We start from the raw sequence: 22,778 nt of genomic DNA on the forward strand, positions 1-22,778 counted from the left end.
TAAGATTGGTATCAGTTCTTCTTTGTACATCTGGTAGATTATGGTCATGAATCCATCTGGTCCAGGGCTTCTTCTGTTGTTGTTGGTAGATTTTTTTATTACTGATTTCTGAACTCATTATTGGTCTGTTCAGATTTTCAGTTTCTTTCTGGTTCAATCCTGAGAGATTGTGTGTTTCCAGGGATGCATCTATTTTCTCTAGATTTTCTAATTTGTGTGCTTAGAGGTGTTCATTATACTCTCTGATGGTCTTTTGTATTTCTGTGGGATTAGTTATAATGTCATCCTTGTTATTTCTGGTTGTGTTTATTTGGATCTTCTCTGTTTTTTTTTCTTTGTTAATCTAGCTAGTGGTTTATCAATATCATTCTCTCAAAGGACAAACTTTTGGTTTTATCAATCTTTGTATGGATTTTGGTGTCTCGATTTCATTCAATTCTGCTCTAATTTTAGTATCTTGTGTCTCTATTTTCATTTATTTCAAATAATTTTTGTTTTATCTTTAATTTTGTTGTTTATCCAAAAGTCACTCAGAAGCAAGTTGTTTAACTTCCAAGGAATGTGTGCTTTTGAGATGTCTTTTAGGTGGTAATTTCTGTTTTTATTGCCCTGTAGTCTGACAGTGTGCTTAGTATGATTTCCTTTTTTTTTTTTTTTTTTAATTTATAGAGACTTGCTTCACAGCCAACATGTTGTTGATATTAGAGTGTATACTATGTGCAGACGAGAAGAATGTGGTTGTTGGGTGGAATATTTGGTAGATGTCTGTTAGGCCATTTGGTCAAGTGTTGAGTTTAAGTCCAGAATTTCTTTGTTAGTTTTCTGCCTTGATGATCTGTCTAATGTTGTCAATCAGATGTTGAAGTCTATTATTCTGTGGCTAAGTCTTTTTTTTGTAACTTTTATTTTAGGTTTGAGGGTACATGTGAAGGTCTGTTAGATAGGTAAACATGTGTCAGGAGGGTTTGTTGTAAATATTATTTCATCACTCAGCTAGTAAGCCTAGTACCCAATAGTTATCTTTTCTGCTCCTCTCCTTCCTCCTACCCTCAAGTAGACCCCAGTTATTTATAACTCTTTTCATCAGTCTAGAGAAAGTCGTTTATGAAGGTGGGTGCTTCCAAAGTTGGGTGCATATATATATATGCATATGTATAGATAGATTTAGAATATATATGTATGTATTTCTATATAATAGTTGTCTTCTTGTTGCATTGAATCCATTATCATTATATAATGTTATTCTTTGCCCATTTTGACTATAGTTTATTTAAAATCTGTTTTATCTGATACAAGACTAGTGATCCCTATTCTTTTCTGTTTTCTGATTGTGTGATAGATCTTTCCTCATCCTTTTACTTTGAGCTTGTCTGTGTTGTTACATGTGAGATGGATCTCTTAAAGACAACAGATAGTTGGGTCTTGTCTTTTTATCTAGTTTACTCTATGCTTTTAAGTGGAATGTTTAGATGGCTTACTTTCAAAGTTAGCATTGCTATATGAGATTTTGATCCGGTCATCATATTGTTAGCTAGTTGTTTTGTAGACTTTATTGTGTAGTTGCTTTATAGTGTCTTTACTTCCCCAAATACACCTGATCTCATCTGATTTCAGATGATGTAGTAATTAAAAAACAATAATAACTTTCCTGAAGAACTCCACAGGCTCATATGATCTTAGTGGAAATTTCTACCAATGTTTACAGAAGAAGTAATATTAATTCTATCCAGTGTTGGCCAGAAATAGTAGAGGAAAGCTTCTAAATTTATTTATGAAGCTAGTAATACTCTCCAAAGCAATATCTTTCTAGAATATAGATGCAAAAATTCTTAACAAAATACTTGCAAATAGAATTAATAAATGTATAAAAAGTTATACAGCATGATCAAGGCAAGATTTATTTCAGGAATGTAAGACAAGCAATGTTTGAAAATAAATCAATGTAATTCACCATATTAACAGTCTAGAAAAGAAAAATTACACGATTATATCAATTCTTGCATAAAGAGCATTTGACAAAGTTCAATACATATTTCTGATTAAAAAATCCCTCAGAATAATGAATAGGAGGGAACTTCTTAGCTTGATGAAAGTGTCAACAAAAATCTACAGCTAATGCTCTACTCAGTGGTAAATGAGTGCTCTTTCCCAAGGTCAGGAAGAAGATGATGATATCTTCTCTCAATTCAACATAGTGCTAAACATTCTATCCATGTAAGAAAGTAAGAAAGAAAATAAAAACATATAGATTTGAAAATATGAAATAAAACTGTCTGTATTTGCAGATAGAAACATAATTGTGTACACAGAAAATCCTAAGAAATCTCTAAAAAGTTTCTAGAATTAATGAGTTAAGCAAAGTTAGAGGATACAAGATAAATATACAACAATCTTGTATTTCTACATGCTAGTAGTGAGAAAGTCGACACTGGAATTCAAAGTATAATACCCTTTATAAGAGCTGAGAAACAAAATAATTAGGTAGAAATCCAACAAATTATGTACAGGAATTACAGAAACATGTAGAAAGCTACATAATCTTAATGAAACAAAGTTTTAGTAAGGATTTAAGTAACTAGAAAGAAATACTATGTTCACAAATTAGAAAACTCAAAAGAGTAAAACTTTTAGTTCTCCACAAATCAATACATGTGTTTAACATATCAAAGTTTCAGTAAGAACAAAAAAAAAACAAAACAAAATAAAAAAAGAAAACACAAAGGTTCAGCAGGATTTCTTTTTGTAAATATAGACAAGAGTATTTTACAATTTATATAAAATAGCAATAGCAAAGAATGTAGAAGAGCTAATAACAACTTTGCAAAAGAAAAATAAACTGGGAGGAAGTAGTCTATGCAATTTTAATATTTATTATAGATTTACAGTGATCAAGTCAATATTGGAATGCAAAGGAATAGACACATAGATAACTGGAACACTATAGAAAAGCAGGAATAAACCCACAGAAAAACAATCTACTGACCTTTGACAAAGGTGCAAAAGCAATTCAGTGGAGGAAAGATAGCCTTTTTGACAAATGATGCTGGAGAAATTGGCCATCCATAGGCCAAAAATAACTAGATAAATAAATAAAAGCAACTCCATTGACCTTACAACTTACAAAAAAGTTAACCCAAATGGGTCATATACTTAAATGTAAAATGCAAAACTACACATTTTTTTTTTTAAAAAAAAAAAAAAAATAGGAGAAACACTTTGAGATGTAGAATGGGCAGAATTCTTAGACTTGAGACAAAATGCAAGATCCATAAAATGAAAAATGATGAATTGGACTTCAAGAGTAAAAACTTCTTCTATGAGAAAGAATCTATTAAGAAGACAAAAAGTTAAATTATAGACTGGGAGAAAATATTTACAAACCCAATGTCCAACAAAGTACTGCTTTCTAGAGTACATAAAAACTCCCAATATCCAACAGTAGAAAAGCAAACAATCCAGATAGAACTTGGACAAAAGACATGAAGAGGTATTTTACTGAGTAAGATATACAGAAGGCAAATAAGCACATATGATTTTCAACATTATTAACTGTTAGTAAAATTAAAAGAAAAACCATCAGAATAACTAGAGTAAAAATGGCTGACAATAGCAAATGTTGATGAGGATGAAGAAAAACTGGATCATTCATCTATTCCTGGTGGAAATATAAAACAGTACAGTCATTCTGGAAAATGGTTTGGCAGTTTCCTAAAACAACAAGCAAAAAACCCCAAGACCTAATCAAGCAACTACCAGCAATTATATCCCTGAGCATTTATCCCAGTGAAATGAACGCAATGCTCACACAAAAACCTGTACATGAACATTTGTGGCAGCTTTATTAATTATTGCCTGAAACCAGAAATAACCCAGATGTCCTTCAACGTGAGTATGGTTAAATAAAAGGTACCTACAACAGAATATTTCTTAGCAATAAAAAGAAATGAAGTATTGACATACATGAAAACCTAAATGAATCTTCATAAAATTATGCTGAGTGAAAAAAGCCAATCACAAAAGGGATTTACTGCATGATTTCACTTATAGATCATTCTTGAAATGCCAAAATTATAGATATGGAGAACAGATAGTGACTACCAGAGGTTATGGAGAGGATGGGGCAGGACAGAATTGGGTTGGGTATGGCTATGAAAGAATATCAGCATTAGGTTTTCTTGTGGTGATGGAAATGTTCTGTGTCTTTAACATATCAGTGCCAATATCTGGTTATTATATTTTAGTATAGCTTTGCGAGATGCTACCATTGATGAAAACTGGACAAAGGGCACAAGGGATACTTCTGTATTATTTCATAAAATAATGCATGAATCTACAATGATCTGAAAATACAAAGGTTAAGTGACAATAAAATTTGAAGAGCTGTAGCAATTTCATACTTTCACAAAATTAAAGATTTTGGATGATCTTGATTCTTTTTTATTTTATTTTTGCAATAGCCAGTAATACTCCTTTTACCAACTTTACACAGATTTGCAGTTTTCAATATGTCTATGTGATGCTACTATAATTGGACTTTAAATTGTACCATAAGAAATGTACTAGCTTCTCTGACTTTTTGGAATGACCTAAGACTTCAGTAAAGGTGTTTGTTACAGGAGAGAGGAATGGAGGAAAACAGCTTTCCACTGGGAGAAGAAGGGCAGAAGAGAGGCCCTGCCCTTGAGAAATGGGAGTGGTGACAACAATTAACATTCTAAGGCTCCTAAGGGGAATCCGTCCACTTACATTGTCAATGGAGCCGCTGCTAAGCTTCGTTAGTCAGGCCTGTGTTCTAGCTGTTTTCGGAGCTCCTGTCAACTTCCTCCCAGCAGTGTTTCTCATAATCACAATTAATCTTCAGTGATTTATGAGTTCAGGAGCCCAAGGAGTTTGGGATATCTAATCTACATGGTCTGTCACTTTGTTGGAGGAAGGCAATCTTTAGAAGCCAACTTAAACCTAGAATGAAGTAGACATGCCTATTTTGTCAGGCACTGATTAATGTTAGAGAGGTTTCCACAGAATGTGGGATTGTAGGTTGAGAAGGGAATGAAATAGAAATAATTTGACTTCTTAGGGACTTTGGATTAGGAGTATGGGACACGGCTGGTAAAAATCGTCTCATCCCAAGTATTATAGCAAATGTAAAATAACTGCTTTGCAGAAGCTTGAGACTTGGGTACATTTTAGTTTCAACAGACTTCTCAATTTCGATATTTAGTACTGACTTAGAGAGAGAATAATACTTAGAGAATCCCAGAAGTATAAAATTTTTATTTAGGTATTGATATTGATTAGTAGGTGGTAGGAATATTAGTATAGTACATTTCCAAGTAAGATAAATTGCCAATTGCTTTAAAGCTTCCTATTTCAATTATTTCCCTAAGGGTTTCATCTACACAAAATTATGATTTTCCTTTTAATAACAGAAAAATGGAAATATAAGTTGATTAATAGCTTATTCAAAGAACTTTGGCACTCAGAGAGTGAACTAGAGCTAGAATTTAGGTCTCCTAAATCTTATTCTAGGGTTGGTTTTTCTAGAATTGGCTGTAGGGACTGCACTATGAAGACTTGCTAATGGAAAGAATTATATACCTTATACTGCAAAAGAATGCCCTATTCTTAACTACAGGTGGCAAGAGATATAAAGAAGGTGAACATTTACACAATAAGACCATAGTAAAATATGCTATCAAAAGTGAACATCAGGGTTGCACCTATTTTAGAAGCTGGATCTAAATAATTGGACTCCGGTATGTGAAAAGTCAGATAATCAAACCAGACTGAAAGAAGATAGAAAGATCTCAAAGAGGAAAAAAAATTGTTCTTTCAGGATGTCAAACCTATCTTTGAGATATTCATCATCCAGAGGGTCCTGGGGTTCTTTGTTTCCAAACATTAGGATAGTGCAAATATTCCTGCTCATGGTGGACGCACACTGTGTTTACATCAACCAACCCTTCAAACACCAGTCAGAGAAATCTTTCTCTAAATGAAGGTGCCGTTTCTATTGACAGTTCAACTTTATAAAGGTATGACTTTGAGTTGTTTTGACTAGTAGAAAGAAACATTTGCCCTTTTTTGCTCTGTTTCTGTATTTAGGCTTTCACTTGTCCCAGCCAAGATTATTTAGAACCCCAAAACAGAAGGTCAAATATGTTCAATGCTGAATAATTAGATTCTCTCGATTTACACAAAAAACCATAACTAACTACAATTGAACTTTTAAATTATCTGTATTGTTATATAAAACATTTTATATATTAGGAATCTAAATATTTGTTTTCTGCTTTTATCGTCTGTCATAGAAGACATCTTGGCTCTGTTCACTGTAACTATTAATAAAGGTTAATAACAGACAGTATATGATGATACTTTTAACTAGGGCAAACAAAAGTAATATTTTAACAATGAGGAGTTGGTCTTTGCTATCTATACCTCATGTCTAATTTTTCCTACAATTTTAAATGTCATTCCTCATCTCTACTCATTTGTAAGGGTCTCAGTTTTCTGCTCTTGCATGACTTATTTTAAAGGATCACAATAAGGCCAGGTAATTCATATTTTAAAAATTCCATTTAGAATAATTCCATCTAAAAATTCACAAGGAAGAAAATTTCAATATAAAATAATAAATTACTAATATTGGAATTTCAGTCATTAGTGATGGCAACAAGGAGATAATTTGTAGCAGAATATTTTAATGGCAACTTTCTTATATCGCTTATTGTGTTCTATTTGTTCTGACCACAAAAATTACTCTATATCCACCAGAATTCACAAAGCAGGCATGATGAAGTCTTTTTTCCTTGGTGCTCATGTCTAAGAACATGAACCTCAGAGGCATGTCATTTTTCAATACTATGTTCTGAACAGACAGAGCACATTCTTTATTTTTGAATAGATAAATCTCAAAACATAGAGAGAGGTATGGTTTGAGGTGTGTCCAGTATGAGGATAATAGGACCCAGCAGATGTCAAATTGGATTTTATTGATTATTAAAGGAAAATGAGGTGCTTTCAAAAAGATAAAACAGCTGGAGTTGGGATGAGTACTGAGAAAAGAGCACAAAAACAGGCTTGTAGAGGAGGAAGATCTCAACAGAACTGACTCTTACCTGTGCTGATGTTCAAAACTGGCTTTTGAACAAAAGCTGCGTCCTTAGCCCTATAATAAGACTAGGGGCGGATCACGAGGTCAGGAGATCGAGACCATCCTGGCTAACACGGTGAAACCCCGTCTCTACTAAAAAATACAAAAAAAATTAGCCGGGCGTGGTGGCAGGCGCCTGTAGTCCCAGCTACTTGGGAGGCTGAGGCAGGAGAATGGCGTGAACCCGGGAGGCGGAGCTTGCAGTGAGCCGGGATCGCGCCACTGCACTCCAGCCTGGGTGACAGAGCGAGACTCCGTCTCAAAAAAAAATAAAAATAAAAATAAAAAATAAAAGACTAGGGGGATGAGAAATATAAAGGTGAAAATTTACACAACAAGACCATAATAAACTATGTTACCAAAGGTGAATGTCGGAGATACACATATTTGAGAAACTGGGTCTAGATAATGGGACTCAGATGTGTGAAAAGCCAGGTAACCAAACCAGAATGCTTTGTACAGAGAAAAATGGATCAAACGTTCTCAAAAATCTATCTTTTTTGATATTATCTTTCACTGATGTTGATTTTCAATGAGCAACAGGCTTTGGAATAGTTTCAGATCCCCTGAAACACTGAAGTTGAGTAGGCCAAGCTTTAGACTTCTGACACCAAGTGTTTGGATATGCAAAACACTATCTAGCAATTATTTCATTCTTCATTCTGAAGACAGATTAGGAATCCATCTCTATTTAGCTGAAAACTGAGTCCAAGATAATGAGGAGATGGTGTTAACTGCAGGTGTGTCAAAATCATCTAACACATTTCCTCCTCCATTTATCTTTTTAAATGCTGACAATATTTCTATTTTTCTTTATCTACCATGAATCTAAGAAGGGACTCTATGGCTAAAAACCAGGAATATTTGGATATCAGTTATTTTAAAGTTAAATTATTTTAAAATGAAGGCAATGCTAAATATAGTCTTTCATGGATTAAAAATAATTAGCTGACATACTTATGAATGGTATTTAGCATTGGGGGATATTTTAGTAAAATACTTTGTTCTAAACACATACATGATAGTAAATGCTACAACTAATAAAATAAAAGATAGGGTAGAACTTATTATCAAGAATTCGGACACTCCTCTGTCCAGAATATACTTAATCCTGTAGTCAGACATCATAAGATATGTTTGTGCATGGTTATAATTTAGGTATGAATGTATTTTAGGATAATCAGTTTGGAGTACAGTGTAAGGTGGTTTGGAGTTGGCACAGGGCAAATCAGGGAGATTCATAAAGAGATTGTTGTATTTCATCAGATGGAGAGTGATGGGGCATGTGTTAAGGCATTAGCAGTGTGAATGAAAACTAAGGAGAGATGGGAGGTATGTAATACAAGAATACAAGAAGCTGATGTATTCCATGCAGGGGCGAGAAAGAGAAAAATTAAACGTGATACATTTAGTTCCGTTGATAGAAATATGGGAGTCAGGTGGTTGTAGAGACCTGACTCTACAAGTTGAGTCTACAGTGAAATATTTAGAATACATTCATTAAGCTGTTGAAGGAGGCAACTGAACCTTTGGAGAGAAGTATAGGAGATAAATGTAGAATTGAGATTGGGCCATATAGAGTTGATAATGATTATTACAGTTAAGTCCTTCAAGAAAAAGCTATAGAAAGGAGAAAGCAAGTTCTGAGCACAGTGGTGGCTCAAGCCTGTAATCCCAGCACTTTGGGAGGCCGAGGCGGGTGGATCACGAGGTCAGGAGATCGAGACCATCCTGGCTAACACCGTGAAACCCCGTCTCTACTAAAAATACAAAAAACTAGCCGGGCGAGGTGGCGGGCGCCTGTAGTCCCAGCTACTCGGAGGCTGAGGCAGGAGAATGGCGTAAAACCCGGGAGGCGGAGCTTGCAGTGAGCCGAGATCGCGCCACTGCACTCCAGCCTGGGTGACACAGCGAGACTCTGTCTCAAAAAAAAAAAAAAAAAAAAAAAAAAAAAAAAAAAAAAAAGAAAATACTAACAGCAATGGAATAAGAAAAATTTGAAATAATTATCCAGGAATACAGAAAAAAAATAAGTTTGGAATAAAATCAGGACAGAAGAGTTTCACAGAGTTGAGAGTTTTAAGAAACAAATAGTTAAATAGGTTAAAAGACAAACAATGAAGGTAGAATAAAGGTCTCTGGATATGATTTTTAGGAAGCTACAAGTGACCTTTAAGAGTGCAGTTTCTATAGATTAGTGAAGATGGAAATTAGATTTTCAGGGCCTAAAGAATGAATGTTATGAGGAAATAAACCCAACAAGTGGATACCAATCATTTGGGAATGCTGGATGTGAAAGAAAAGAGAGAATTAAAATAATAATTATGTAGCAAAAGGTCTTCTCCCCAAAAGAGTCTGTATAGTTTTTATAATGAGCAAGTGGGAGTCCATCAAGAGCAATAAAACCAGAGGATGCTAGAGGGGGAATAAATGAAAGAATATGCTACTGAAAGTTATCAAGGACATGAAATGAAAGGCCAACCAATTATCATCACTAAATGATGAGCCATAAAGTGATTCAGTCATTAGTGTAGCAACTTTAGATCTTCAATGCATTAGGTTTCACCAACATATCTTTCAATTAACCAATATTTATCCATATTATACAGATAAAGAAATATGAAGTGCATAAACGCTAAGTAGTTTGTTCCAGGTCTCAAGAAGCAGAAAGGGATGTGGATTATTTGGCTGTGAGGCTCATGCTTTTTCTAGGATGTGATGCTGTCATTCAGTCATAGTGAGACAAAGGCTGTAGTAGAGAGATGTGCAGAGTGGGTGAGAAGAGCATATGAGTCATGGGCTTGCATGTTCTCCAGGCAGCTGTCATAGTGCAGCAGAGGAACACATTTTGTGATAACAATTTGTTCTGTGTCTTTTACTCCACTTGCCAGGTCAGCTCTTTGAGGACAGGGAAATGTAATACTCACCTTGAAATCTCAGCATCTAGTAAAAATGGCACTTCATAGTTGTTTGCCAAATTAATTGAAATGAAATATCTACTTTGGAGGCAGATCTGCTATACAGTCAACAAAGGTTACCAGACACGTTTTTCCTTTTATGCTAGAAAGCTTAAGCAGCCATTTTCCTACCCTCTTTTTTCTGAGACCCTATGCAAAGGCTTTCTTAGAAAAATAAAAAGAGTGAGTAGGAATAAACAGAACAATAGAAAAATAAAAACAACAAGATATATTTACCACTCCCCTTCCTCTTTTACCAGAGATTGAAAGAGCCTAAATCCTCAGTAAGACCCAAAGTTCCCAGGAACTTCAAATAGTATAAGTTACCTCCAAGACTTTAAATATATTAACAGTTTTTCTTCCTTTTTCAAAAAGTCTGAACTTGAGGGGATGTAAGGGGAAAGCTCGTTTGTTACTTTGTCTCCCCCAGGGTAGAGGTCATATTACCACCAATATCTGCACTACCAGAGTACTACTACCTAACATACCTTTCACCAACATACCTTTCGATTAACCAGTATTTATCTATATTTTACAGATAAAGAAATATGAAGCACATCAAGGCTAAGTAGCTTGTTCCAAGTCTCAAGAAGCAGAAAGGGATGTGGCTTGTTTGACTCTGAGGCTCAGTTTATGAAGAGGTTTCTCCATGAGTTATCTATGTTTGAGCTTGTATATTCTAGTGAGTTATGTAGTATTATCCCATTTTGAACATAAAAAATTAAGTTTATAATCCAAATCACACACCTGGTAAGTCATAAAAAACAAGATTCAAATCCAGATTCTCTAATACCCTGTCTTTCCGTTGTTACTATGCATCTGTCTCTTCTGAATCTTTTCTGGTAATTTATTTATACATTTCATCATGTTTGATGCGGTAGATATATGCAGGGTAGTCCTTGAGATTTGAACCATGTTTGTCTTCATTGTTTATCATTTTACCTACCATCCTTCCTCGCCTGGGTACTATATGGAAGGATGTTCAGTGTGCATTTGAAAAGAAGGTGTATTTTGCTGCTGTTGGATGGAATGCTCTGTATATGTTCGTTAGGTCTATTTGGTCTAAAGTGTTTTTCGTGTCTAATGTTTCCTCATTAATTTTCTGTCTAAACGATTCATCCATTGTTGAACATAGTGTATTGAAGTCCCCTACTGTTATTGTGTTGCCATCTATCTCTCACTTCAGATCCTTTAATATTTGTTTTATTTATTTAGGTGCTCCAATGTTGGGTGCATATATATTTACAATATTTATATCCTCTTGATGAATTGATCCTTTTATCATTATATAATGTTTTTCTTTGTCTGTTTTTGTTTGTTTGTTTGTTTGTTTTTTGTTTTTTGTTTTTTTTGAGATGGAGTCTCGCTCTGTCACCCAGGCTGGAGTGCAATGATGCAGTCTGGGCTCACTGCAATCTCTGCCTCCCAGGCTCAAGTGATTCTCCTGCCTCAGCTTCCTGAGTAGCTGGGATTGCAGGCACATGCCACTGGACTCAGCTAATTTTTGTATTTTTAGTGGAGATGGGGTTTCACCATGTTGCCCAGGCTGGTCTTGAACTCCTGAGTCCCCCAGCCACATTTTTATGTTTTTGATATTGAAATTTACCATTACTTTTTTTTTTTTTTTTTTTTGATACCATGTTTCTCTCTTGTCATCCAGGCTGGAGTACAATGGTATGATCTCAGTTCACTGCAACTTCTGCCTCCCGGGTTCAAGCAATTCTCTTCCTGTGCCAGCCTTCCAAGTAGCTGGATTTACAGGTGCCTGCCACCACGCCTAGCTAATTTTTGTATTTTTAGTCGAGACAGGGTTTCCCCATGTTGGCCAGGCTGGTCTCAAACTCCTGACTTCAAATGATCCGCCTGCCTCGGCCTCCCAAAGTGTTGGGATTACAGGTGTGAGGCACTGTGCCTGACCCAGAATTTACCATTACTTTTAATGTGTATATTTTGATAATTTATTTTAGCTGTAGTTGTTATTAGTAATTTTGCCTTTTAATACTTGTACTAGGGATATAATTGCTTTATACACCATCATTACAGTCCTAGAGTATTCTGAGTATGGCTCTGTTTTACTTATATTACTGAATTTTCTATTTTAGTAAGTTATATGTTATTAATTAGCCACATTTTGTTTCAGATTAAATAACTTTCTTTAATAATTCCTATAAGGCAGGCCTAGTGGTGATGAGCTCCCTTAGCCTTTTTCTTTTTCATTTCTGAAATGCAGATTTTTCTGGGTAAAGTATTTTTGATTGGCAAGTTTTTTGCTTTCAGCACTTTGACTATATCATCCCAACCTTTCCTGGCCGGCAGGATTTCTGCTAAGAAATCTGCTAAGAGTTGTATTGAACCTCATTTATATGTGATATGTTTCTTATCTCTTGCTCCTCTTAGAATCGTTTTTTTTGTTTTTTATCTTTGAATTTTGATAGTTTGATTATTACGTGTTTTGCAGAACTCCTTTTTGGGTTGAATTTGTTTGGAGATCTCTGAACTTCTTGTACCTGGATGTTGGTTTCTGTCTCCAGATTAGGGAATTTTTCAGCCATTATTTCTTTAAATATGGTTTTTGCCCCTTTTTCTCCTACTTCTCTTCTGCAACTCCTATTATATAAAGGATTGGTCTCCCATAATTCCTATAGGCTTTCTTCATTCTTTTTCATTCTTTTGTCTGTTTGCACCTCTGACTGGATAATTTCAAATGTTCTCTTTCAGCTCACTGATATTTCTTCTGCTTGAGTCTGCCATTGAAACTTCTAATTGAATTTTTCAGTCCAGTCTTTTTATTCTTCATCTCTAGGATTTCTATTTGGTTCTCTTTTATTGTTTCTACTTATTTGTAAAACTTCTCATCTTGTTTGTGTAGTTTTTCCAAATTTTATTTAATTTCTATTTGTACTTTTTTTTAACTTAAAATGATTATTCTGAATTCTTTGTCACTCCATAGATCTCCATTTCTTTAGGGTCCATTATTAGCACTTCATTAGTTTCTTTTGGAGGTGTCGTAACTCCCCAGTGCTGTGTAATCCTGTGTCTTTGCATTGTTATCTTTCCATTTGAAGAGGTACCCCCTCCTTCTGGCCTTTACAGGTGTTCTTTGGCAGGGCTAGACCTATACTATTTAGTGTAGCCTGTAATTCTTCAAGGACCAGCTGGTAATGACCCTGGGCAGGCAAAGCTAACTGTGGATCTTCTACCTGCCTGGGATGCTGCCTTTGCTCTGATATTGGCTGGGGCTATTGACTGGTCCTGCTGTCTGGCAAGACCACTGACTGGGCTCTGTTATCACACAGGGCTACTGACTGGGTGCTTAAATATCTTCTGGTCAGACTAGTCACAGAATTTATTCCCTGGCTGGAAAATTGTGCTTTCTGGGATTGTGGGGAAAAGAAAGATCAGCCTGTTACTGTGTCTATATAGAAAGAAGCAGACATAAGAGACTCCATTTTGTTCTGTATTTGAGATGTTGTTAATCTGTTACCCTGCCCACAACCTTGTCCTTGCAAGAGACATGTGCTATGGTGACTCAAGGTTTAAAGGATTTTGGGCTGTACAGGGTGTGCTTTGTTAAACAAGTGCCGCAGCTTGCTGGTTAAAAGTCATCACTGTTCTCTTAATCTAAAGTACCCAGGATACGCACACTGCCAAAGGTCGCAGGGACTTCTGCCTAGGAAAGCTGGGTATTGTCCAAGGTTTCTCCCCATGTGATGGTCTGAAATATGGCCTTGTGGGAAGGGAAAGACCTGATCGTCCCCCAGCCTGACACCTGTGAATGGTCTGTGCTGAGGAGGACTAGTACAAGAGGAAAGAAGGCCTCTTGGCGGTTGTTGGCAGTTGAGATAGAGAAAAGCATCTGTCTCCTGCCCTTCCCTGAGCAATGGAACATCTCAGTATAAAACCCGATTGTATGTCCTGTTTACTGAGAAAGGAGAAAACCGCCTTAAGGCAAAAGGCGGGACTTGCTAGCGCAATGCTGCTCTTTATGCACTAAAAAGGTTTATGGAGATGTTTACATATGCATATCAAGGCACAGCACTTTTCCTTAAACTTATTCATGTCACAGAGATCTTCATTCATATGTCTCACTGCTGACTTTCTCCCTACAATGATCCTATTATCCTGCCACTTCCTTTTCTTTAAGATGGTAAAGATAATTATCAATAAATACTAAGGGAACTCAGATACCAGTGCCGGCGTGGGTCCTCTGTATGCTGAGCGCCGTCCCCTGGGACCACTTTTTCTTTCTCTATACTTTGTCTCTGTGCCTCATTTCTTTTCTCAAGTCTCTCGTTCCACCTAACGAGAAACGCCCACAGGTGTGGAGGGGCAGGCCACCCCCTCAGGGATTTTCAGTTGGGCAGGGCTGTAGGCTGAACTCCAAAGTTAGGAGAAGTTGCTGCTTAGAATGATGGGGGTCAGAGGCTACACTCCCACAGTGGAGGGTTTCTTGCTTGTTAAGATGGAGCTTCCCTGTGGGGTTTCTTCCCTGTAAGATGGCCTTTGGGCTGAATTGAGTTTGACTTCCCAGGTCAAGCAGGTCTAGCCCTCATGCTTCTCTGAAAGGCATGTAGATGTCCTTGATGGGGCTTTTTAGCTGAGTAGAGCTGTGGATTGACTTCCTGGGTCAAGCAGATCTACCTCATGTGTCTTTCTGAAATGGGTGGAGGTGTGTATCTCCTTGTCTTGGCAGAGATCACTGGTATGGGCTCTGAGACAGGACATGGGGACTAGCTATCTAAGGCCTCAAGCTAGATTGCACTTCCTACCATGCTTCTGAAGATGACCAGTTTAGCTTAGTAAATGAACTATGAGTTGACTAGTGTCTCTGATTGGGCACCACAGCTAGCAAGAATACAAAGGTAACGCCATGATCTGTGTGCTAGTCACTAGTCACTACGACCTCTGCCTCCTTTCTTTGTTTCTACTTGACACTAGGTAGTCTAGTTATGCTGTTACCTCCAGTGTTCTCCATGAGGTAAGCCCAGAGTGGGATTTCTGAGAAGCATCTTGGAATACTAGAGATGCTGAATGACTGCCTCTAGTTTTCTTTTCCTCTAGTAAAAACCATGTGCCCAGGAAAACCCTCTTTGTCTGGTGTTGTGTTAACTTTGGCAGGGGGCAACGTGGCAGGGTTGAAGTGAAACTATGCTTCTTAGCCTTCTAATTCCATTTTCATTCCATGTACCTTGTGGTTGTCTCACGTTAGTGTCCAAGTAATGGAGTTTTAAAAAAGATACTCTGGTCTGGGGATAGTTGCTAGCTGAATGTTCTGTAGAGAAGAGTAGAGTCTGGGACTTTCTATTCTTCATTTTTGCTGACATCACCAGAAAACAAACTCCCTGCCCTGGATACTGAGGTAAGTGAGTAAAGAGGTAAAGCTTGCAAAAATTGCACTGCATTATGTACAGGCTTTAACTGGCTTATGTGAGTCCACACCATGTCCTTATGAAAGCCCTACTGTCTCTCTGGTGCAAAGTAAATACATTGTGTGTTGGAAACAAGCCTGTTATCTTGGCCTCGTGAATTATCTAAAATATTTGGCCAAGGCTGGAATGTCATATACAGTATGCATTCCTAAGAAGTTATTCTTGTGATTCTTTGATTCAACAGCTTCTGTTTTTTTCTGACTCTTTCTGCAGATTAATATTCCTCACATTTTTAAATGGAAATAGAGAACCAGACGTGGGTGAGAGAATTTATTCTTCTTGGCTTATCCAGTGACTGGTGCACTCAGGTCTCCCTGTTTTCCCTGTTCTTGGTCACATACCTCATGACAGTGCTGGGGAACTGTCTCATTGTCCTTCTAATCAGACTGGACAGCCGACTCCACACTCCCATGTATTTCTTTCTCACCAACCTCTCCCTTGTCGATGTCTCCTATGCCACAAGTATAGTCCCTCAGCTGCTGGCACATTTTCTTGCAGAACATAAATCCATCCCATTCCAGAGCTGTGCAGCCCAGTTATTTTTCTCCCTGGCCTTGGGTGGGATTGAGTTTGTTCTCCTGGCAGTGATGGCCTATGACCGCTATGTGGCTGTGTGTGACCCCCTGCGATACTCGGCCATCATGCATGGAGCACTGTGTGCTAGGTTGGCCATCACATCCTGGGTCAGTGGCTCCATCAACTCTCTTGTGCAGACTGCTATCACTTTTCAGCTGCCCATGTGCACTAACAAGTTTATTGATCATATATCCTGTGAACTCCTAGCTGTGGTCAGGCTGGCTTGTGTGGACACCTCTTCCAATGAGGCCGCCATCATGGTGTCTAGCATTGTTCTTCTGATGACACCCTTCTGCCTGGTTCTTTTGTCCTACATCCAGATCATCTCCACCATCCTAAAGATCCAGTCCAGAGAAGGAAGAAAGAAAGCCTTTCACACGTGTGCCTCTCATCTCACAGTGGTTTCCCTGTGCTATGGCACAACCATTTTCACTTACATCCAGCCCCACTCTGGTCCCTCAGTCCTTCAAGAAAAGCTGATCTCTGTCTTCTATGCCATTGTTATGCCTCTGCTGAACCCTATGATTTATAGTCTAAGGAATAAAGAGGTGAAGGGGGCCTGGCATAAACTATTAGAGAAATTCTCTGGGATAACATCAAAGCTGGCAACTTGACTTGTGAACATCACTTTGAGAAAAAGCTTTGCCTCATTGTTCTCCACCCAACTCAGATATGGCAAGGATAAACTATGTTGCTCTGGCAACCAGGAAGGAGATGATGTAACATGTACTAGGGATGTTATGTGGGAGGCTGAGTGGTTGAGTTGGATGCGGTGTGGGATGTGGGGATAATTTTATATCCCAGCAGTATGATTAGTGGAGTTAGCTACTGCTGTAACAGAACCTTCCACAATATCTCAATCTCCACTCTTACGTTCTGATAAAAACTGAAAAAAAGTACTACTTACTGTTTTGGTTTGTCACATTATTTATAATCATAGACCTACTCATACATCTTACCTTGGAACAGTGGTTCTTATTTATTGACATTTTGTAAAAGGTTATAGTGTTTGCATTTAAAACAAAATGCATTTTCACATTTGAAGACTCACTTAAAATAATTGGTTGTTTATGTAGCCACATACAGTAATTATGAGTCAACATTCCGAGAAGGATGTTGTTGTCAAGGCTTATTAAAATGATTTTGTGCAGGACTTTCTAAATGTGAACAAAATGTTTTACTCTGAGTGCTGGAGGTAATTCAGTGAAGAAATATCAACTAAAGTTCTTGTTTTGCCCTGATAGGGTTAAAAAATGGTTGTTTGTAATGAAGACTATTATTAGCCAAGGAAAATAAAAGTTTCAGGCACTACTTCACAGTACTCAGTTTGAGAGGAATTTTACACATAAGAGGTATTGTTTAACATATTAAAATTGTCCAATCTCAGGAAAATTCACAAACTCCATTTTTGAATGTTTAGAAACAAAATAAGCAATAAATTATGAGATAATTTATAAAACATCAAAGACATAGTTAATCTAAGAAATGACACTCTAGCCAATACCAGTGAAAAGAAAACAATTTTAGCATGAATTTTGGGGAGTCAGGATAGATGCCTCACCTGTGCAAATGTTACTTTCAAGTTTCCATATTAAGGATATTTCTTATTCCTTCTCACACATACAACAGAGCACTGGTCAACTTTCTAAACCTAGTCATCTGAGCTCGAGAGTGGGCCTCACTGCTGCTACAATTTCTAAATAATACAAAAGAAGAAGAAACAAATATATAAGGTAAAGAAGGGGAAAGAGGAGAAAAAATATGATAGTAGCTGATCATCTCACTTCCTTGAAGTAATCTAAGTCCTGTTTCTTCTTTCAGTAAGTTAATTTTCTGTTCTTCCACTGGTAACCATGTTGTCACAGAACCTCAGGTATTTAAGAAGGTTCATATAATCCAAAGCCCTTTTGAAATATCAGTTTTACCTTAATTACTATTCTGTCTTAAATTTTGCAAGGTAGGCAAGCATCCCCAAAGATGTCAATGGCAGCAAACTAAAACTTCTATTGCTGTTAACTTAAGCATTATCAATAGAGTGTCTAGTACGTGTCAGTGACAATGACTAGTACGTGTCAGTGACAATGAATAGTTCTGGAGATTCTGTGGTGAATATGATACAATTCTGGGTTGCATAGCAGGGGTGATGGACAATGAAGCAATTATAAAGTAATGTTGTAAATATTACAGATAGGGTAAGCCCATCAGGGGTGTCACAGAAATCTTCCTGTTAAAACAAAACAACAGAAAAGATCTAGATTGAGACCAGGAAAGTGAGAGCAAGTTATCCAGATGACAAGGAATTAGAGCAAAGGAAAAACCTGAGCCAAAGTGCAGAGGGTGAGAGTTGAGTATCCAGAAATATCTGGAAGCTGTGCTTGTAGGGCAGAGAAGAGTGAGGAAGTAGTGAGGATGAAGTGGGTATGCATTGATTCATGGTGGGCACTGAATGCTACATTATCTTTCAACTATATTCTAATAGCAATGGGAAGTCAGTAATGATTTTTTTGTTTTTTTGTTTTTGACAGAGTTTCACTCTGTCACCTAGGCTAGATTACAGTGGTGTGATCTCCGCTCACTGCAAGCTCCACCTCCTGGGTTCACACCATTCTCCTGCCTCAGCCTTCCGAGTAGCTGGGACTACAGGTGCCCGCCACCACACCCGGCTAATTTTTTGTATTTTTAGTAGAGATGGGGTTTCACCATGTTACCCAGGATGGTCTTGATCTCCTGACCTCATGATCTACCCACATCAGCCTCCCAAAGTGCTGGGATTACAGGTGTGAGTCACCGCACCCACCAGAAGTCAGTAATGATTTTAAAGCAGAAGAATGGCTTGATAAATTTTACATTTCTGAAATATCACTGGCAAATGAGATAGAGGAATAAAAGATTGGAAGCAAGGAGTCAATCTAGTGGGCTCCTCCATTAATATCATTTAGACACTAGAGGAATCTGAACTAAGGGTGTGACGGTGGTCTTAGGCCTGCAGGACTGAGCTCAGCAGGCTGGGTGAGCATAGCCAGGTCAGCTCATGGTAAATCCCAAATGGAAAACTATGGAGATCACTGAGTTTTGAACACAGGTGCAGATAAAAGGGGAAATTGCATCATTATCATTATAGCAAAAATTTCAAGTCTGATTACCCAGACATTAGGCCTTGATGACCTAGCTCACTATTTAGAAAAGTTATGCTGAGTATGGTGTAATGTTGAAGATACTGATATGAATGACTCACTCTTCAAGGCTTATTGAAGATTATTCATAATTATCTTCAAGGATTATTGACTTATGATGAGCTTCTATGAAATACAACCTGTCCCCTGCCTATATTTCAACCTATTCTTTGCACTACTTGTTTCTTGGATCAAGAGCAAACCAAGTTGGAAGGAAACTGGATCTCCAATCTGGATCAGATTCTGTGGTCTGGTCTGTTGAGGCTTAAGACCATGTGTTCCTGCTGAATCCTCATAAGATGACCCTGGTTGGGCTCCTGCAGACAGGGAGTTAAGAAGTGTGAAGTGTGTGGTGTCAAGATGGAACAGACACTCCCCAGGCCTTATCCCTCCCTGTGGAGGGAAGTAGGTTGGGTTCCACAGACTTTCCTGAGAGATGGACTGGTCTGGGGCTTGCGTGGCTGGGTTGGCATACTGTATGCACAGTGTCTGCCTCTGGGTCCTTGTCTTCTGAGTTATGAAATGAATAAAGATACAGCCAAAAACTTTTAAGAAGGGAATGGATCCCTTCTGCTCTAGTGATCAAGAAAGCATAGATGTGTATAGAAGAACTGGTTAGATAATTTCATATAAGGAGATTTAGGAGGGAAGAATTTTATAAGTGGCAGAATGAGTATCAGTCAAATCTTAATAGTGAGAAATCATAGGTGTATGCAAGGGTATAATTTTTCCAAAGCTAAGGTTATGCAGAGAATTAAATTATCAGGCTAAATGTTTCCAAATGCATATTCATTAGCCTGTATCCTAGGCTTCTTACTATCCAGGGCTTTCCTCTAAGGGGCTTGTTGTAGAGGTCTGAAATAAACCCGTGACTTCAGTTGTGACCTGATCTGATCAGTGTCTAATTCTGTGGCAGGGACTGGCTAGTTGCTAATTGGACTTATTTTTTTCTTCTCCTTGGTACAGAATTAAACTAAATATGAGCCTATTTCTGAAGGCAGCTATGGCCATAGGATCAAGCTCTAACTACTAGAGCATGAATACACAGAAAATATGCCACCTCCAGACCTGGCTGGTTGAAACCTCCTGAGTGCCAGCGTCTGGTGCTTATTGTCTTGCTCTGAAATCATCTCAGTCTTGGAACTCTAGAACAGGGTGGGCCCAGGCAGTAGAAGAGTCCCTGGTGGACAAGGTGTGGGTCCGGAGTCACTGATAGGACGAGAGTTACCCAAAAGAACCACTTCACCAGCATCACCTGCGTAAAAATTTTGTGTAAATGAGAAAGAAAGTTTTTTTGTGCTAACTGATGGTTATTTTAGAATTGCTTATTTCAGCAATTAGCCTACTGAAGAACACATAAAGATTTTTATTAATATAATCATTTCAGAAATATCCTTAGGATATCCATTTAGAACTATACTTCTTATAAATTACAAATGCTTTTTGTCTTCAAGTAACTCACAATGCTATCTGTTTCTTATAACCTGGACTTTGTAAGTATTATAAATGTGTTTAGATGGCTTTAGATTTTCAACTTTTAAAGTAAATAACCAGTACTGAGAATGTTCAATCAAAAAGCTTCAAGTCTTTATGGTATAAACTGATGTTGAATCAACACTGCAAAGTCCATAATTTGCATTTGATTTTTTTGAGCCTAAATGCTATGCTACTATTAATAAATAATAAGGAATACTTTTTTATATTGTATTCTTTATTAAGGTATGATTTATATACTATGAAATTCACCCTTTTTATTCTCAGTTCTATGTTTTGAAAAATGCATGTAATTACATAAACACTACCACAATCAGGATATATGAGTTTCATTTCCCCAAACATACCTTTGTGTTCCTTTGTGCTCAATTTATTTTCTTGGACATCACCCACTGGTGATCACTAATTAGATTTTTGTCTTTATATGCTTGCCTATGCAAAATATCATATACATGAAATAATATATATAGCATGTAGCTTTTTTACTCTGACTTTTATATTTGCATAATACATTGAGTTGCACTCATGATGTTACATGTTACAGTAGATCATTCTTTTTAATTGCTGACTAATATTCCATTATATGCATGCATAATATGTCAATTTGCTATTTTGAAGTACATTTGCATTGTTTCTACATTTTATAATTGGACCAAAACTATTGTAAACATTCAAGTACAGATTTTTAGGTAAACATAAGTGTTTATTTCAATTGGGTAAAATAAAATCTCCTGTAGGAGTCGTGTGGCTAGGCGATATGCCAAGAGCATGTCTATGTTCATAAGAAAGTGCTGCACTACTTTTAAATGTGATTGTACCCTTTGCATTTGCATTTGCATCCATACTATCATATATCAGTTATTCCACATCATTGTCAACATTTACTAATGATAATTATTATTGTATTATTTTATTTCTAACTGACAAATAACACTTGTATATATTTATGAGATACAATGAGATGTTTTGATATATGCATATATTGTGAAGTAATTAAATCAAGGTAATTAACATATCCATCCCCTCATAGGCTTATTTTTTGTGATGGTAACATTTAAAATTTATGCTCTTAGCAATTTTAAAATATGCAATACATCATTATTAATTATAGTAATCATACTGTGCAATAGATCTCAAAATGTATTCCTTCTGTCCAATGAAAACGTTTTACCCTTTCACCAATATCTCCTTGTTTCCCTCTGTACCCCACCCCCACCACAACCTCTAGTAACCATCATCATACTCTCTACTTCTATGAGTTCAACTTTTTAAATATTTTTTTTTAAAATGTCTATTTTAGGTTTGGTGATACATGTGAAAGTTTGTTACATAGGTAAACACATGTCATGGGGGTTTGTTGTACATGTTATTTCATCACCCAGGTATTAAGCCCCAGTTCCCAATAGTTATTTTTTTCTGCTCCTCTTCCTCCTCCCATCCTCTCCTCTCAAGTAGACCCCAGTGGCTGTTATTTCCTTCTTTGTGTTCATAGGTTCTTATCATTTAGCTCCCACTTGTAAGTGAGAACGTGCAGTATTTGGTTTTCTATTCCTGCGTTAGTTTGCTAAGGATAATAGCCTCCAGCTCCATCCACGTTCCTGAAAAAGACATTCTTTTTTATGGCTACATAGATGATTTCATTCTTTTTTATGGCTGCATAGATGTCAAACTATCTCTGCAAACAACCTGATTCTATATCCAGGAAACCACACAGTCTTGGTCCCAAAGCTCCTTCAGCTGACAAACCACTTTAGCAAAGTTGCAGGGTACAAAATCAATGTACAACAATCACTAGCATTCCTATACACCAACAACAGCCAAACTGAGAGCCAAATCAAAGTGCCACAAAAAGAATAAAATACCTAGGAATATAGCTAATCAGGGAGGTGAAAGGTATCTACAATTAGAATTACAAAACCATGCTCAAAGAAATCAGAGAAGACACAAACAAATGGAAAAACGTCACATGCTCATGGACAGGAAGGACCAATAT

At 37.0% G+C, this 22,778-nt stretch overlaps 1 protein-coding gene across 1 annotated transcript; it reads left to right on the plus strand.

The window, feature by feature from the left end:
• Nucleotides 1-15,745: 15,745 nt before the first annotated feature.
• LOC103227147 (olfactory receptor 2F2) lies at nucleotides 15,746-17,007 on the plus strand. The gene has a single exon (XM_007983315.3). The coding sequence runs from the start codon at nucleotides 15,779-15,781 to the stop codon at nucleotides 16,730-16,732; it is 954 nt and encodes a 317-aa protein (XP_007981506.3). The 5' UTR covers nucleotides 15,746-15,778; the 3' UTR covers nucleotides 16,733-17,007.
• Nucleotides 17,008-22,778: the final 5,771 nt, after the last annotated feature.

This window comes from Chlorocebus sabaeus, chromosome 21 (genome assembly GCF_047675955.1).
Source record: "Chlorocebus sabaeus isolate Y175 chromosome 21, mChlSab1.0.hap1, whole genome shotgun sequence".
Lineage (NCBI taxonomy): Eukaryota > Metazoa > Chordata > Mammalia > Primates > Cercopithecidae > Chlorocebus > Chlorocebus sabaeus.

Excerpts from the sequence above, each read along its gene's own strand:
- LOC103227147 (XM_007983315.3), top strand. The coding sequence starts at position 15,779 with ATGGAAATAGAGAACCAGACGTGGGTGAGAGAATTTATTCTTCTTGGC.